This window comes from Canis lupus, chromosome 13, assembly GCF_003254725.2.
Source record: "Canis lupus dingo isolate Sandy chromosome 13, ASM325472v2, whole genome shotgun sequence".
Lineage (NCBI taxonomy): Eukaryota > Metazoa > Chordata > Mammalia > Carnivora > Canidae > Canis > Canis lupus.
This window is the reverse complement of record NC_064255.1, coordinates 46,584,983-46,601,521: the sequence shown is the minus strand read 5'-3', so window position 1 is coordinate 46,601,521 and position 16,539 is coordinate 46,584,983. Positions and strand designations below refer to the sequence as shown.

The 16,539-nt window shown below is 48.3% G+C and overlaps 1 protein-coding gene and 1 long non-coding RNA gene across 6 annotated transcripts in view; one reads left to right on the top strand and one right to left on the bottom strand.

Moving 5' to 3' along the window:
- The window catches only part of LNX1 (ligand of numb-protein X 1), a 174,934-nt gene that overhangs the window by 66,499 nt on the left and 91,896 nt on the right, over nucleotides 1-16,539 (top strand). For 4 of the 5 annotated variants that reach the window (XM_049092957.1, XM_049092958.1, XM_049092956.1 and 1 more), the window contains one exon: nucleotides 5,203-5,689. In XM_049092957.1, the coding sequence (XP_048948914.1) occupies nucleotides 5,298-5,689 (392 nt within the window). In that variant the 5' untranslated portion in view covers nucleotides 5,203-5,297. Of the gene's footprint in view, nucleotides 1-5,202; nucleotides 5,690-13,933; nucleotides 14,278-16,539 lie in introns of those variants that run through there. The other variant, XM_049092961.1, reaches the window with a different exon arrangement.
- Nucleotides 5,683-13,841, bottom strand: LOC118354437 (uncharacterized). Its single transcript, XR_007401707.1, has 3 exons — nucleotides 11,216-13,841; nucleotides 10,829-11,096; nucleotides 5,683-5,892 (listed from the first exon to the last, which is right to left on the bottom strand). It is a non-coding gene; the product is annotated as an uncharacterized LOC118354437 (long non-coding RNA).

The following is a 16,539-nucleotide window of genomic DNA, read 5'->3' as shown; positions in this document are numbered from 1 at the left end:
TCTGTTTATATAAATCCATCTAATGCCACTAAATATCTTTGCATTTTCTAAACTGTGTCCCTAGCCATTACTTTTCTACATTATTACCCTTGATTTTTTTCTTCCCCTCTGTGCTCAGGAATTGCTAATAGCTTTCCCCAGGCTTCAGGGCAGTATCTGGCTTGGAGCAGGCCAGGATTACAATATCAGTGGCCTGCCACTGCCTTAGGCATGCGTGCAGTTACTCCATTTCACTCTGTCCTAGAGTTTGGGGGGTTCATTCTACACATACGTTGTAGGAGGGACACTAAATAATTGGGGAGTTTGCAGAGGAGAATGGTCAGCGTCACAGAGTATATGGAAACTGAAAGGAATGCCAGATAGCCTAAGGCTGCTGGACCTGGGGGGGTGGGGGGAAATGCAATTAAACAATTAAAGGACTTAAGGAATTCGACATATATTTTTTTGAATGTGACATATTCTAAATAGCTCCTAGGATAATACTGGCACCCATGCCCGGGGGGGTGGGGGTGGGAGTGGGGAGGCATGAGTTCTAGAGAGGCAAATTTTTATACTATATACAGACTGTCTCTTCTAGTAGTTAGAGCTCTCCAAAGCAGGATGATCTATTTTAGAAGGTAGTAAAGGGCTGTTTCATTTAGGAACCTTCTCTCAAGTTCCCTTTCAACACAAAGAGCTCAATGGGCTCAACATTTCATCTTTGTCAAGGTCAAAGTCCCAGTGCGGGACACACTGCCAACTTGACTATGAGGATGAATTCTTTTTAATAATGTGAGGTCCCATTACTGTTGTTGTAAAACTGTGACTCATGTAGCAATTCAAGAGAAGCTATGGAGTCAAGTCTTTGTCCTTTCAGTAGGAGGAAACTGTGGAAACGTCAGTGCAGCCTGCCAAATGGTATGTTTACTCACCATCTTTCCAGTGCACTACATGGTTTATCTCCAGGAACCATTTTCTATCAAGCCAGCGTGCATTTAAAGGAGAATTAGCAGGACACTAGTCCATCAGGACCCCATTGTTCTAGTAGGTTATGCCATGCAGAAATATTCCCACTTCCAAACAGGTTGAATCCCAACGGCTATTCTTAAGACTATTGGATTTTTAGTTCAGATGACAGTAAACCATAGGACCTCTAATGACCCTTTCGGTCACAGCGCTGGTTCACATTTGCTCTGGAATGTGTCTTTGCTGTCAGCTGCTGAAGTTTAGAATTTGAAAGTTAGTTTAAAAAAAAAAAAAACCTCTGTACACATTTTAGGTGTGATCGTAAAGTTAGCAGGAAAGGGAGCAGAGAGGAGGGACACAGATGAAGATTTTTATTTCTCCTGTCACTTCTCACCATGACATTGGCAAACTACACATATCTCTAAAAGTCACCTTGGGCTTCTATTGCAGCCCCAAATCACAGGAGACACAGAGAAGATCATTCCAAAGCTACAATAGAATAGGGTTCTACCAAGGAAGCGTATTCAACCCCCTGCTCCAGACACACACCCAAGGACGGAATCCACTTCCCTTCTCTTTCTCCAAACTAAAAAAAAAAAAAAAAAAAAAAAAGCCAGATTGTCTCCCTACCTCAACCAGGACCAGAATTGCAAGCTACGTGACATGAACGAGCTCAAAGCTGATGGGCCTTCTCACTTACTTTTGGAAGAAAACAAGAGTTTACCTTTTAAGCCACAATGATTTTGGATAATTTCTTATCTGTTCAGCAAGGCACACATATGTCTTAAAAACATGATACATCATACACGTTGATTAAATGTAAACTAGAAATAAGAAACCTCAAATAATATTAATCATAATTTTTAAAGGCAACCTAGTTCTTTCTTTAGAGCCCAAACCACTTTTTTTTTTTTTTTTGGCCAATTCTCTCATAATCTCTGTCTATTCGTGTAGTTTTTATTTAGTCTGAAGCAAAGTTGGAAAATATATACATGACTGTTTACATTAATATTATGTTAAGAATCTGGTGTACTCAATGGACAAGTGCCATGGAATTCAAATTTCTCTTTGTAAACCAAGAAAAGGAAAGAAAAAAGCATTGGGGTTAGAGCTAGAACCCACCATTTTTGCTTGCCCTTTCCATTCATTCAGTCTTAGGCATTTCTGCAGTCAGTATAAGTCAAGGAATATTCTTAATCAGAGCCTTGGACAAACCTATTAGCAATGGGCCTCAAGAGATTTTTTTTTTTATGATAGTTGCAGAGAGAGAGAGAGAGAGAGAGGCAGAGACACAGGCAGAGGGAGAAGCAGGCTCCATGCAGGGAGCCCGATGTGGGACTTGATCCCGGGTCTCCAGGATCACACCCCGGGCTGCAGGAGGCACTAAACCCCTGCGCCACCCAGGGATCCCACCTCAAGAGATTTTAAACCTAATTTTCTGGGGCTCTTTTATTCGGTTGGTTAAATTCCGACCAGTCATGATCAGGAAAGATGCTGGGACACAACATAGCGAAATGGTTAGGAACAGAAACTGGAGTTGGTAGCACTTCTCGCTTTGTTTCCCTTTGGCCTAACTAGCAAGTGGCTTCCATGTCACATCTCAGCTTCTTCATCTGTCAAATGAAAACAAACAAAACCCAACAACCCTGGGGATTTGAGTGGATTAAATAACATAGTCTATATAAGGCCCCCTGTCCAAGGACAGTGCCCTGTCCAAGGTACATGCTCAAAAACTATTAGAAAGTAAAGAAAAAAAATTTTTTCCCAAAAGCCAACCACTCACAACAAAGCAAAACTGCTGTATTAGCACAGAGTCCTAGAACTCTGTTTCTGAAAGGAATTTTGTGGGATCACTCTGGTGGCTTGCTGTTTTCCTTACTTTTTCTGAAGCTAGGGTTCTTCCAACAGAATATTGTAAGGAAACTGGTGTCGGAGACATAAAAATGGAGCTGGGACCGGGTGGGGAGGAGAAGTAGGCAAGTAGCTCCACCCAAACTGCCTTCCCATCTTCCCTCCCCTGGAAGACTCTGAGGCACCTGTCACTTTCCAGCGCACAGTCTGAAACGCCAAAAATCTGGCCCCGCCCCACCACTGCACGCGTAAGGGCATGGACCAGAGATGTGAAGTTGGCTTTTTCAGCAGCACAACCAGAGCCACAACTGCATTCCCTGTAGCTTTCCAGGACAGCACAACGAGAAAGAATGGACAGGACCCAAGCACGTGGGGCTGTTTGACAAAACTCTTGTCAAAGTTCAAAATACGTGAACTTTTTTCCCCTATCATGGATGATAATCTTTTGGGTGGCCCATTTCCATTTTCGTGTTTACTTTTTGACTGTTTTTCATGCCACTTAACGCATTTCCTGTGTGGTTCCAGTACCTTCTATCAGCCTTGAGGACAAATAGCAGCTGTGTGTGTTTCCATGAAATTTGACCAGAAACAACTTGACCCCCTCCCTCTGTGCTCTCTACCTTTGCCTTCTGTGGTTTCTTTTGATGCTAAATAAAATGCTGTGATTTCTAAATGTTTTCACATTCGGGGCATTCTACTTCAACCTCCTGACCAGAGTGTTCTTTCAGGCATATTAGCGCAGCGCAGAAATGTAAACACGAAGCTGACCCAACAAGAGCTTGAAGTCGATGTATTTTTTTTTTTTTGAGATAAGGCAATGCTCCCACAAACAACTTCAGACTTAATTTGGTAAAGAAAAAAGATGCACCACGGTTTAGGAATGCTGTGCCCTTTCCAAATGCAGCGGGCTTCCTGTTGGCTTCTTCATGCGTCTGTATGTTCTCGTGGAAGGCCTCAAGTCTGCTTGTTTTCCAAAATAAAAGAACCTCGAGGGGGTGGTGGGTGACAGAGGGTGTGGGATTCTTCATCCTCATGAGCGTTGACCCAGAGTAGCCTAGTGCACACTTCTGTTTGCTCTGGTCACGTGGGCTTCCAGTTGCTGGTGCTCACGCCTGCCTCCCAGGACAGGGCCTCCGGGAGAACAAGGGCATGTCCTCTAGAGCTCTCCTCAAGGTCTCCTCCATGCCTCGCTCACTACCTAGCTCAGGGTTGGTGCTCAAATAATAGGTATTGAATGATTCCCAGAAGCTTCTAGGTATTAACGAGGAATGTGAGAATCTCCACTATTTGGACTCTCATTCCAGGGGAAAAATACATGGCGTGATAGTACTCTACTGGGTTGAAATAGATATATAATGAAATAGAGCCTTATAGGAACTATAGCTTTCAGTTTCCAGGTCAGTTGCATAAGACGGGAGACAGAATGAACTCAACAAATACGTGTAAAAATAGTGACTCACCTTGGCCGAGCACTTCCTGTGTTCCAGGTACAACTGGAAGAACTTTCCGTCTCATATCTCATTTCATCCTCATGGCAACCCTAGGAGGCAGGCTATTGTTACCCTCCTTTTCCAGATACCGATTAAATCACTGGCCCATCGCAGTGGCGGGATTCAAACCCAGGCAGTACAGCCCCAGAGCCCCATAACCACTAAGTGACCAGCTGGGTGGATCAAGTGCAGAGGGAAGAAAATGTGCTCTCAGCGCAGGGAAAGTACAACAGACTCAGCCGCTCTCATTTCTTCCCAGATGGTCGAGATGAAGGCTCTGCTGCCCTATATTTTTGGAGTTGTAGAGAAAGTTGGGAAGAAAAATAAGAGAAAGCCGTTGGAGTGTTAACTGTTCTTCTTGTCCTTATATGACAGAGCATTTTATTATTTTGTAAAGACTTTATTTATTTGACAGACAGAGAGAGAGAGGGAGAGAGAGAGCACAAGCAGGGAGAGCAGCAGAAGACCAGCTGAGCAGGGAGCTGGGCAGGGGGCTCCCCAGGATCCCAGGATCATGACCTGAGCTGAAGGCAGAGGCTTCACCAACCGAGCCACCTGGTGCCCCCCGACAGAGCATTTTATAAATCACTGGTCTAATTGAATTATACTAACAATTTATATTTCTTAGGGCATATTTCCTTTGAGTTCCTCTTGGTGTTTCCCAGATAGTGCCCAATGGTTTCCACCACCCTACCATGAGGCTGCTAGAGGTAAACATGATTACCACGAGGACAGATGATAAACTGAAGCGTAAGGAGGCAAGGTCCCTTGTCCAAGGTCATGTGGGGCACCAGAGTGGCCTGCTGAACCACAGCGCGGGGCCCTGCCCACTGGTGACAGAGTCTTCAAGCCCATTGTGAGTGGAGTCTTCAGGCCCCCCTGAAAACAAAGATGATCTCTCTTGTCCTTCTTTTAGGTCTTTGGATGGCTCCTGGAGGATCTCGATTTTTCTCCTGAGGACATCTTGTTTTCCTGGGACAGGTTCCTGCCAGACCGTCTCCCCAGTCGACCATGAGCCAGCCAGACCCCACCTGTCACCCTGATCCCAGCCCCGCACCCCTGTGTGTGGTGTGTGGCCAAGCCCACTCCCCTGAGGAAAACCACTTCTACGCCTACACAGAAGATGTGGACGATGACCTCATATGCCACATCTGCCTACAAGCTCTGCTGGACCCTCTGGACACTCCGTGTGGACATACCTACTGCACCCTGTGCCTCACCAACTTCCTGGTGGAGAAGGACTTCTGCCCCGTGGACCGCAAGCTTGTGGTGCTGCAGCATTGCAAGAAGTCCAGCATCCTGGTCAACAAGCTCCTCAACAAGCTGATGGTGACCTGCCCGTTCTCGGAGTACTGTGCCGAGGTGGTGCAGCGCTGTGACCTGGAGCAGCACTTTCAAACAAGGTAGGGCCTCCTCGTGGGCCAGCCCTGACCTGAGCATCCCTGTCGTCTCAGGGCAGTGCTGTCCTCGGGGCCGGGTGCTCCACGAGATGCCTTTTCTCTGCCTTCTTCCTTGCAGCCGATGAAAGCATTCACCCCAAGGAACCCTTCGAGGTGATTGTAACTACGGTCCAGTCTGAGAAACCAGCACATGATAGAGTTGTGGCCTGTAGAGGTGTAGGGGAGGGGGGTTATTTTATTGTGGTAAAGTATACATAACATAAAATCTGACATCTTAACCATTTTTAAGAGCCACATTAAGTACAGTGCCGTGGTCGCCGCCATCCTTTTCCAGAACTTTTTTCACCTTCCAGAATTGAAACCATACCAGTACTCCCATTACCTCCTGGCTGGGCCCTGGTAACCACCATGCTGCTTTCTGCCTCTATGAATTGGGCTGCTCTAGGAACCTAATAGAAGGGAAATCATAGCATATTTGTCCTTTTGTGACTGGCTTATTTCATACGCAGGCACTCTGAAATGTCAGAGATCCTGGAAAGATCTGACCAGCCACTTTTTCTGACGCTCCTGGCCCCCAAAAGGTTTCCTAGTGGCCATTGCGTATCTTTTCATGTTAGAAAAAAAAAAGTTTCCCAATTTGACCCACGGTTATTAAAACTTCCTCTGTATGGGAATTGACAAAGTCCAACTCTTCTGTGAGGAGATGTGAGGTTTTGAATGGGAGTCAACTAAGTTTTAAGTGGAGAAATGTAGAAAACTGCTGTCTGCCAGTGGTTTTTCTGCTAAGCATTTGGCGAAGGGACACACTGGCAGCAGAGTGATGGTGTGACCACCTCTGCAGGTGGAGAGCATCATCCCCTCTACTCGTCTGCCTCTTATGTTGTCCACGTACGCTGTCATGTTCCTGGGCTTTCCTGTGTGGATGACCTCGGGGCAGCCCTGGACCTCGTTTCATGTGAGGCCCTCTCTTAGAACATGTAAGGTGCTTAAGAGAGGGTGAACAATGATACCACAATTATTTGTAAGAGGAAATGTGGAAGCCAGTATTTACCTTAGTTCCTCTCGTGACAAGGGCGAGAGGTAGGTGCAGGTGTTTTTTTCTAAAGGTCACATACCTTAGGCCGTGAATCTGAGTCTTTGTTTGGTAGGACACACAGATTCTCTAGTGTAGAAGTTTGCGTCCAGGGCAGTGGCCCGGGTGTAACGCTTAGCACTTGTTTTCCAAGCTACTCATGTCAGTGAACTCGCTTTTCTCCCCTAAGGATGTTGAGTAAAAGGCAACCGACCCAGGTTTGTGGGTTGCCTCTGACCCTCCGTTGTTGGCACCTAAATGAGGGTGCCCCTCTTCTCATTGCCCAGAAGGAAGTGTGGCCAGAGGAAAAAGGGCTAAGGGAGTCTATTGGTGGCCTTTGCTGGACGTTTGACCCACAGGGGAGAGGCACTGTCTGCAGGGAAGTGGGCCTGGGGCAGGTCACAGTGAGGCAGATACTGACAGCTGCTGGTGCAGAGCCGGGGCCAAGGTTGGGGGCACGCTGGCTAAGGGAGGTGAGGAGTGGTGGTGGAGAAAGGCCCTGGTAGGTCTCCCTTCACACCTCACATTCCCCCCACTCCCGACATTTGTACCCTCTACCTTTGTGTTTGGGAGCTGCATGAGTTTCCCGTTGCTGCTGTGGCAAATGATCGCCAACTCAAGAGCTTGAAGCCATGCATACGTGTTATCTTACAATTCTGAGGGCTACAAGCCCACCGAGGGTGGGGGGGGCACTGGACTGACATCAGGAGGTAGGGGGGGCTGATTCCCTCTTGTTCTAGAAGAGAATTCCTTGCCTTGCCTTGCCCAGCTTCTGGGCTGCCTGCCTTCCCTGGCTCATGGCCCCACTTCCCATCTTCAAAGCCAGTATCATCTTCCACTCTCTCTGCCTGTCTGTCTCTGTCTCTGTCTCTGTCTCTGTCTCTCTCTCTCTCTCGATGCTTGTCTCTGTCTGTCTCTCTCTCATCTCTGCTTCCATCATCACATCTCCCTCTGTGGCTCTGGCCTCCCTGCCCCCCCTCTTCCAAAGACCCAGTTGATTTTTACACTGGACCCAGTTGGATAACCTACAACCATTTCCTCATCTGAAGATCCTAATTTAGTCACATCTGCAAAGTCCCTTTGGCCACGTGAGGTGACATATTCACAGGCTCCGGGGATTTGGAGGTGGCTGTCTGTGGGGGCAGGCGTTGTTCTGCCCACCACAGAAGCCCTGCCGGGGAGGAGAAGAGAGGGGAGAGAGGAGAGAAATGGAGGTGGTCTGTGGAGGCAACGTGAACATAGCAGCTCCTCCTCAAGAACTGATGTGGGGCCAAGATTATCCCTAAACCTGGAGATAAGATGGCATATGGCGCAGAGATGGGTCCACACCAGAAGTGGGGCAAGGGAAGGGCCAGGAAGAAGCAATTGGGTCTTACGGGGTCTCCAAGAGACAGATGGCGCCCCCTCAGCTGCCCGGAGTGGGCATGTTATTCACCCCCCAATGCCCACCCCTACCCCCACACAGGCACCGTGGCCTACACACCTCCAGGAAGTGCAGGGAAAAGTCTGGATGAATCCTCAGCTGATAATGATATGCATCATTGAAAAACAACAGTGAGGAAAGAACTCGAAACTAATTGAGATCATCTCTTCACACTGAGGCCTCAGGAGTTTTCACAGGCACCCATCCACAGCTCCCTGTGCACGGGGAAACTCCCACATAAGGGATGTGGGGCCTCAACACCCGCTCTTGATCTGCCCCACACATCAGCTTCCTAAGTAGGTTGAAACCAGCGTTTCCAAAAATACATCGTGTATATTAGTCATCAAATGCTTAATATACACTCCCTCCCCTCCCGCCCTGTGGGCACTTGATTGGCAAGGACTAGACACTTGGAGCTAATCTGGGACCTGACTCTGGAGCCCTGTTAGGTGTCGGGCCAGCAACTGGGCCAAGGGACCATCTTTTCCTCTCCTCAGAAGGGGTAGTGAGGGGCGCCTGGGGGGCTCAGTGGTTGAGCATCTGCCTTTGGCTCAGGGCGTGATCCTGGGGTCCTGACATCGAGTTCCTGCAGGGAGAGCCTGCTTCTCCCTCTGCCTGTGTCTCTGCCTCTCTCTCTGTGTCTCTCATGGAAAAATAAATAAAATCTTTAAAAAAAAAAAAAAAAGGAAGGGATATTGAGATTAAGTTGTTACTACTCTGGAGTCCCTTTAACTGGAAGATGCCAAGAGGTGGCCAGGAGGCAGGTGTTTTCCTTACGTTTCTATAGGAGACCCCCAGTTTGGTGGCCGCAGGTACCAGAGTGTCGTCACGCCTCTGTCCTAGAAGATAGCTTTGTTTGTAAATTTTGCATCTCATTTTCAGTATTTAAAATGTAATGAGTTTTTTAAGATACTTTTTGGCTTGTGGCATTGGAATGGATAGAAACTAGGCAGGCTCAGGGTCGATCTCGTAAGGAGACTTAACTACAGTTCTGCTTGAAGATTGGCATGTGACCGGATGTGGACCTACACACTCGCTTTCTAACAGCCCCGGGCTTCAGGGGGAGCTCCAGACTTAGGCTTCTCCACCTGGAGAATGGGAACTTATTTCAGTGGGGTTCCTTGAATACAAAGCTCTGCAGAGATGGGTCACATGTAGAATGTTGCCACTGTCCTTCTAGAAAAGAAGACGTGGCGGAGAAATATCTTCCCGCTCAGCCAAGATCTCTGTTTATGACCCGTCTGTAGGCCCACGCTAATCCTAACAGTTGACTTGAGCCAAGGATGCAGGCAGGCGGCATCACGTCTTTAAACAAACGCTGCCGGGTTGCTCCAGGATTCATGTCATTTGTAAACATCGCTGTAAACGTTGTTATCTGACCACTTCAGACCCGGCGTTGAATGTAAATCCTGAAGCAAAACATGTAGGACTGATTGTGCTTGTGCACGACTGGCTGAACCAGCAGCTCCTTGGACAACTGTTCCTGACTTCAGATGAGAGGGCTCTCCCGCAAGAGTAAGCCTGAGCATGTGAGCTCATGTTTGGAATCTTCTGGCTGATTCCACTGACCTCTGTCCTCTTAGGTGTGGGTCTCCTGCAGAGAATCCCCACGAGGGTAATAGGCTTGTTGAGTCGAGGGATGGACAGGTTTCCTAACCGTAGGCCGTTGCCAGGAGACCTCCCAGAGGTGCTGTAGGGGCCAGGCCGATGCATCCCTCTTGACCCAGATCCCTCTTGACCCAGAAAGCCTTTACTTCCTTGATCCTTGGTGGGCGTTGTCTTAGGCCCAAGCCCACATCTTCCTTGTGTGGTATCATCATCTGAGTGTGTATTTATCAAGGATCTACGATAGGCCAGGCCGGAAGGAAAGAAAAATCTATACACACCAGGATTTCTGCCTCCGAGGCAATGAACTTTGAAGAGCGGAGAAGTTGAAAACGCATGCCCATTGAATTGTTTCATGGGATGCGTCCCTTTGCCCTTCAGTTTCTGTCTTATGGAAGATCATAACTGGTGGGGGGGGGGATAATAAAGCTGACCCTTAAGCATTTACTAGCAGGAATAAAGAGATGGTTGTTCGGTGTTTTGTAAACAGCCTTGCATGAAAATGTGTATAACTGGCCCAAGATACACCTGACTGAGGGTTTCCTTGGATTTGGTTTTATTTTTGTTTTGTTTTGTTTTTTTTAATTAACTTTGCACCCAGAGTCCCGGGAGTTTCTTCTCCAGACACTGCCCCGGACCCTCTCTTGACCTTTACTGTCTAGCAGGTGGCCCCTTTCAGCAGTGAGTTCAACACAGCCCCGACAGTTACTGTCTGTAGTACAGGAAGGATGCAGTGGCCAGGGGACAGGTCTCGGGAGTATTGTCCTGTGGAAAGATGGGTAGGTTACAGGTCACGTCAGCCAGGCCCAACATCTTCACTCTGTGTTTTGCATACCTTCTTCCAGTGACGTTCCAACCCTGAACCCAAATTTTTCTTGGCTCCCCCTGGTCGAGAACTGCTCCTTGCGCTCTCCTGGGCACAGATGAAAGGAGGCGGTCGTCCTGCCTTGCCTTCTCGAGAACCAGAGTCTCTATCACACTCTGAGCCGTTTGCTAAAGAAACAACATTCTCCTGGGCACTCATGCCCAAAATCTTCCTTACCTTTTTCCTTTCTTCCTGGACATTTATTATCCTGCCGTATGACCCTGCTGTGGCTCTTGGCCCACTTGAAGTCCTGAAGTCCCTTTTTGTTTTGTGTCACTGATTTGCATCTGATGAAGTAAGGTTGGCCCCAAAACTTGACTCCTTAACCAAGTTGAATTCCTGTTCTTTCCACAAATATTTCTTGAGCATCTACTGTGTTCTAGGCACTACGGCAAAGATGCAGTTTAGAGCAAAACCAGTAGAGAGCCTGCCTTCAAGGAGTTCCCTGGTTAGTGAAAAGAGAAAAGAAACCAGGAGGTTATGGCTGATATCTGAGATGACATTTAAGGATAGATAGAACTTAGGTCAGGCAAAGGGTGCAAGGTTTAAGGTTAGGGCAATTACCTGGCAAGGTAGCTACAGAATATGAGCATTTGGAGGTGGGATCCCATCCTCAAGGGATTGTATTAGGATTACACCTGTTGGCAGATGTTAGAAAATTCAAGTTATCTTGCTTGAACTTTGTAAAAGTTTTATTTTTCTTATACAACAGAAAGTATGGGGGTAGGAAGTCCACGATGCTGTCATCGTGATGCCATCAGGAATACAGGCTCTTTCTGCTTTGCAGATTAGCTCTCATCCTCTGGCCCCAAAATGGCCTCTCAAACTCCAGCATCACATCCAAATTCCAGGTAGAAATAAGCAGGCAGAAAGGACCGCAGGAAGGGCAAGTCGACAATGTGAAAACGGAGGACTTCTCTTTAAAAACCCTTCTGGGATGCCTCACCCCGTAATTTCTGCTTGGGCCTCACCCACCAGTCTCATACTATATGGCCACCCATCTGTGAGAGAGGCTAAGGTGCGTTGCCGCCACCAAGTAAACCAAGCTTCTACTGAAAGGAAGAAGGGAAGATCAGATATTAGGCAACCAGCAGTTTTTGCAGGTAGCGACATAAGCAACAACAACAAAACCATTCTTTGGTTTTTATTTCGCGTTCATATCCGTTAATGAATGGTATGCGAGGACAGACATCCTTCTTTGGTCACTGAGGCTCGGAGAAGCAAGCTGAACATGTCCAAGACTATCGGAATACAATCTAGCGCATTAGGAAACCCTCAGCCTTTATTCTACACCATGCTTTTCTCTTTTTTTTTTTTAAGATTTTATTTATTTCTTCATGAGAAACGCAGAGAGAGAGAGAGACACAGAGAGAGAGAGAGGCAGAGACACAGGCAGAGGGAGAAGCAGGCTTCATGCAGGGAGCCTGATGTGGGACTTGATCCCGGGACTCCAGGATCATGCCCTGGGCCGAAGGCGGCGCTAAACCGCTGAACCACCCGGGGATCTACACCATGATTTTCATGAGCTCTGATCCATATGGCAGATCCTGGACACTCGGGAGGGTCACGTCCCAGGACCCTGTGAAACTCCACAACCAGGAAGCAGCTGTAACCTGTCACGTCCCTAACAGCGCAGAAGGCTAGGAATGAAGAGAACAGCAAAGCCTCTTGGAGATAGGGGCTGAGCCGCCCGCTGGACGTTCTCACTGTCATTGGCTGTCACTGCGGAGTAACTGTCAGTCACTGTCAGGGGTTGTTATTAACTGTAATTATTAATTCCCTGTTACAATTTCTGTAACAATAGCCGACACCCATCGAGCCCTTTGCTCTTTCCAGGCATTAGCCCTTTCCACTTTCCTGACAAGGCCATAATTAAGACCTATTGTCACTGTCCTTCTTTCACATGGAAAGAACCAGTGGTTCAGAGAGGTCAAACAATATGCCCTGCGTCACCCAGCTCAGATGAGGCCGAGCTAGGGTTCAAAGTCGTCTGTTTGACTCCAGCAGCTAAATACCCAACCTTTAACTTCCTTTTGGCTGCTAATTCATTTTACTTCCTTTTCACGGGCCCTGACTCACCCTTGCATACCAGGCTTACGGAGAGTGGAATTCAAAGGAGAGTCCCAACCAAACTATAAGTGACTACAGGCTGTGCTTTACATCAGGATTGCTTATCGCCGATCAAAATTGTAGCAGTTACACCTGTGCATTCTCAGGTTCCACTGGGCTTAGACTCTCTCAGCCCAGCCTCAGGTACATGCACTTCTCTGAGGCCAAATTCCTGTTTCACTACAGCTCACCCTGTGGGCTTCCTCGTGGGCTTTGCTCTGGCCAGTCTGGTTTGCTGGGATCGCTTGGGTGCCATTAGTTGGAACTATCACTCTGAGCCATCTCTGTGAAGATCTAGGTCTCGAGCTGCAAGGAAGGCCCAAATCTCCTGAAGATGGGATAGAAGGAGAGGAGTCCCGGGGGCTTCTGGGACGTCACAGGGCTTTGGCCTGCAAAGAGGTCCTAATGTGAAGTTGACAGCATGGGCTAGGGTCACGGATCTTAGAGCTGGAAGCGATGGTGTGGCCCAGCCCCTGGCAGGACCCAGAGGGTAGGGCATGAAGAGAGCTCCATTTCAGAGATGAGATGGCTGAGGCTCAGGGCTTAAGTGAAATGCCCACTGTCTTACGACTGGTGCCAGAGCTTAGGTCAGCCACTCAGGGGAGGAAGAGGAACGGAGAAACCTCTCTCCTTGCAGAACAGGAACCTGTGCATCGTTCGGACAGGACTCCATGTCTGTCTATCAATGCTCTCTGCTATTCTCCAAGACAGTGACACAGCCTCATCGTGTAAAGGGCCGAGTGTCCCAACCAGTAGAGAAGCTGTCACTGCTCTTCCATCTGCCAGGGCAGTCAGGGCAGGGACAGGTAAAACATCCTAAAGGCACATTCTAAATATACATTGAGACGCGGCATTGGTTTGTGTTTAACCCTCCCCTGTCGCACCACCTGAAGGTCCCTTGGAGCTCACGTCTCCAGGCTGTGTCCAAGGATGCTCATTCCTTACAGTTGTCTTCCTCTGGCGAACTGGGGGGACAGCTTTGGCTGATTTGCTTACCCACCCCACGGGGTCTGAATGAGCCAGGCTCGTGCCCTCTTCCGACGCAGCTCAGCTTCCAGCCCATCTGCTCCCAGCCAGTGATGTCAACATACCAGCTGCTTCCCGAGAACCAGTCGGCATCCTGCAGGAGGGGCAGGTCCCTCTCCCGGGCATCAGCCTGCTTGCTCTCAGCCTGAGCCCTCTTGCCAACCATGGTGGGTCCCTCCGGTCTCTGTCGCCCCATCTGAGAAGCAGAGGGCACGATCCTCTGACAGGCCTGTGATGCATCAGCGTGGCTCCATCTAAGGGCTCCAAGTCCGATGCCTCACGAGCTACCGATTGTGGGGATATGGCCAGGGTCGTTTCAGGGAACTGAGCTGGGCTGGGCCCCTGCAGCTGACAGAGAGAAGGTGGCCAGGAAGAAAGCAGCAGCACCCTGGGCGGAAAATGAAGGCGCTTCTGCTGCTGGTCCTGCCTTGGCTCAGCCCTGCCAACTACATTGATAACGTGGGCAACCTGCACTTCCTCTACTCAGAACTGTGAGTCCCGCTATAACGCTGCCTGCCTGTGTTTGTGTGTTGGGCATGTCGGGGGTGGAACCAGAGTCAGTGCCCTGGCTGGGATGTCTGTGTAGAGGAATCAGTTCCACGTGAGCTAGATGCACTGGGACAAAGCACCCTGCAGCAGCCCCAAGCGGCATGCTAGGATCTGTGACTTGACAAAAAAAAAAAACAAAAAAAAACAAAAAAACACCATCTTACTGATGCGCTGCTTGCTTTCCCAGCGAGGCATTCTGCTTCTTGCTTCTGTGCCAACAATGCCTTTTTTTTTTCCTGTACTCTACTTTTTCTCAATAGATGTGTCTTCTCTTCCTTCCCTAAATAGAACCAAAGAGCAATTAGGAACTGCAGGCACAGAACTGCAGACACAGAACTGCAGCCCCTGTCAGGCATTTCTAGCTGGGAGGAGACAACTCCCTTTATTGAGACAACTGGTCTACGTACCTGAAAACACATGGAGCATCCGCAGAGCAGAGAGATCGCCCTCCGTGTGATAAATATACATCTGCTGCAGTTTGGGTGCTGACCCTTTTTAAACGTATGGGCGAGCAGAAAAGAACCGTGCAGGGAGCACCCACATCCCATCACCTGGGTCTCACAATGACCGTTTCGCCACCTTCGCCTTCTGTATTTCATTCAGGTGGTTGGGAGTAAATTGCGGTCATGACATGTCACCCCTCAAGACTTCACTAAAAAAAAAATCTAAAAAAAAAAAAAAATACATTTTCCTACATGACCTCTGTCCATCTTGGAAGAGGAAATGACTCACACACTCAAACTCTAAAGCGACACTGTCTCGTTCCTTTTGTTCGTAGCTTGAAAAGAGTATAGAAGGGGAATGGGAACAGCTTTTACCAACAGATAAGTGCTGATGTGTGTGCGCCTCAGTGTGGGGAGCATTTACGAAAGTGTATTCCTCCTCACTAACCTTTTGGATGGGGAAAAAAAAATCACAAGGGCTGGCTTATGTGTAAATTATAGTCGGTGGGCAAATGAGAAGGATTCTAATGAGAATCTGTGGAGCCCGGACTTGAGAAGCTCAGAGGGTCATATCCAGATAGAGGTAACCCCCCCCCTCGAATGAGTGGTGACAACCAGGGCCCCTTTTATAATTAGCCTGACTAGTCAATTTGTGGAGCACAGTAGATGCCCAATAAATTCTTGATACCTAGAGGAGAGAACAATTGACCTAGGCCCTTGGAGGAAGACCATTCCTTTTGAGGACCCTGCATTTCTGGATTAGCTTGTCCCATTCTTTTGGAATGTAGTCCCAGCCTTCCTCAGATAAGAAGGCTCAGGCGTCAGCTTGCATGGTGAGCATCTCTAGGCTGATATGGCAGGTGGAAGCTTTTCTAGAAAAATATTCATGGCCAGAGCTACCGGGGATTGTGGCAATTCTTCTCTTCATCTCCCGTGATGGTGTCTCTGAAATCTAGCTCCAAAGCCCTCCTCTACACTCTTGCCCCCACTCGCTCTACTTGTTGGTTGCCGTCCTCATTTCCTAGGGCTGCTGTAGCAGTGACCATATGCTTGGTAAGATCAAACAGCACAAATCTCCTCTCTCACAGTTCTGGAGGCCAGGGCCTTGAAGTCAAGTTGTCGGAAGGGCCACACTCTCCATGAAGGGTGTCAGGGTGTATCGCCTCTTCCAGTCCCTGGTGGCTCCAGGCATTTCTTGGCTCATGGCTGCAGGGCTCCAATCTCTGCTTTTGTCATCATAGGACCTGTCGCTTGTGTCCTTTCTGATTCTCTGTCTTTTCCGCTCCTTAAAAGGACACTTGTCATTGGATTTAGGGCCCACGTGCATCATCCAGGATGATCTCCTCTTGAGATCTTTCACTGGATCACACCTTTTTCTAAATAAGGTCACATTCACAAGTTCCAGCGGGACATCTTTTGGGGGAACCACCGCTCAACCCACTGCAGGTGCTACCGAGGAGCCCTCCACTAAGTGACTTTCAGCGTTATAGTCTAATTAGAGGAGGGCTCCTCACACTGGCTCATCAGTTTTCTTTTCTACAAGTAACATGAATCAAGGCAACTTTTCTGCTGAGTCAGTGGACACAAGGAGGCCATTCTTTCCAAAATGTGAAGCAATCCAGGAAGCCTAAAGCCAGAAAATTGCCAGGATGGCATTCCCAAACTAATTTGCCAGGACTTTCTGGAAACTTCCAGTCACAGGGAATGATTTATGAGAGAATTCCGTGTAGCTGTCACCTGATGCCACGGTTGTGATAATGA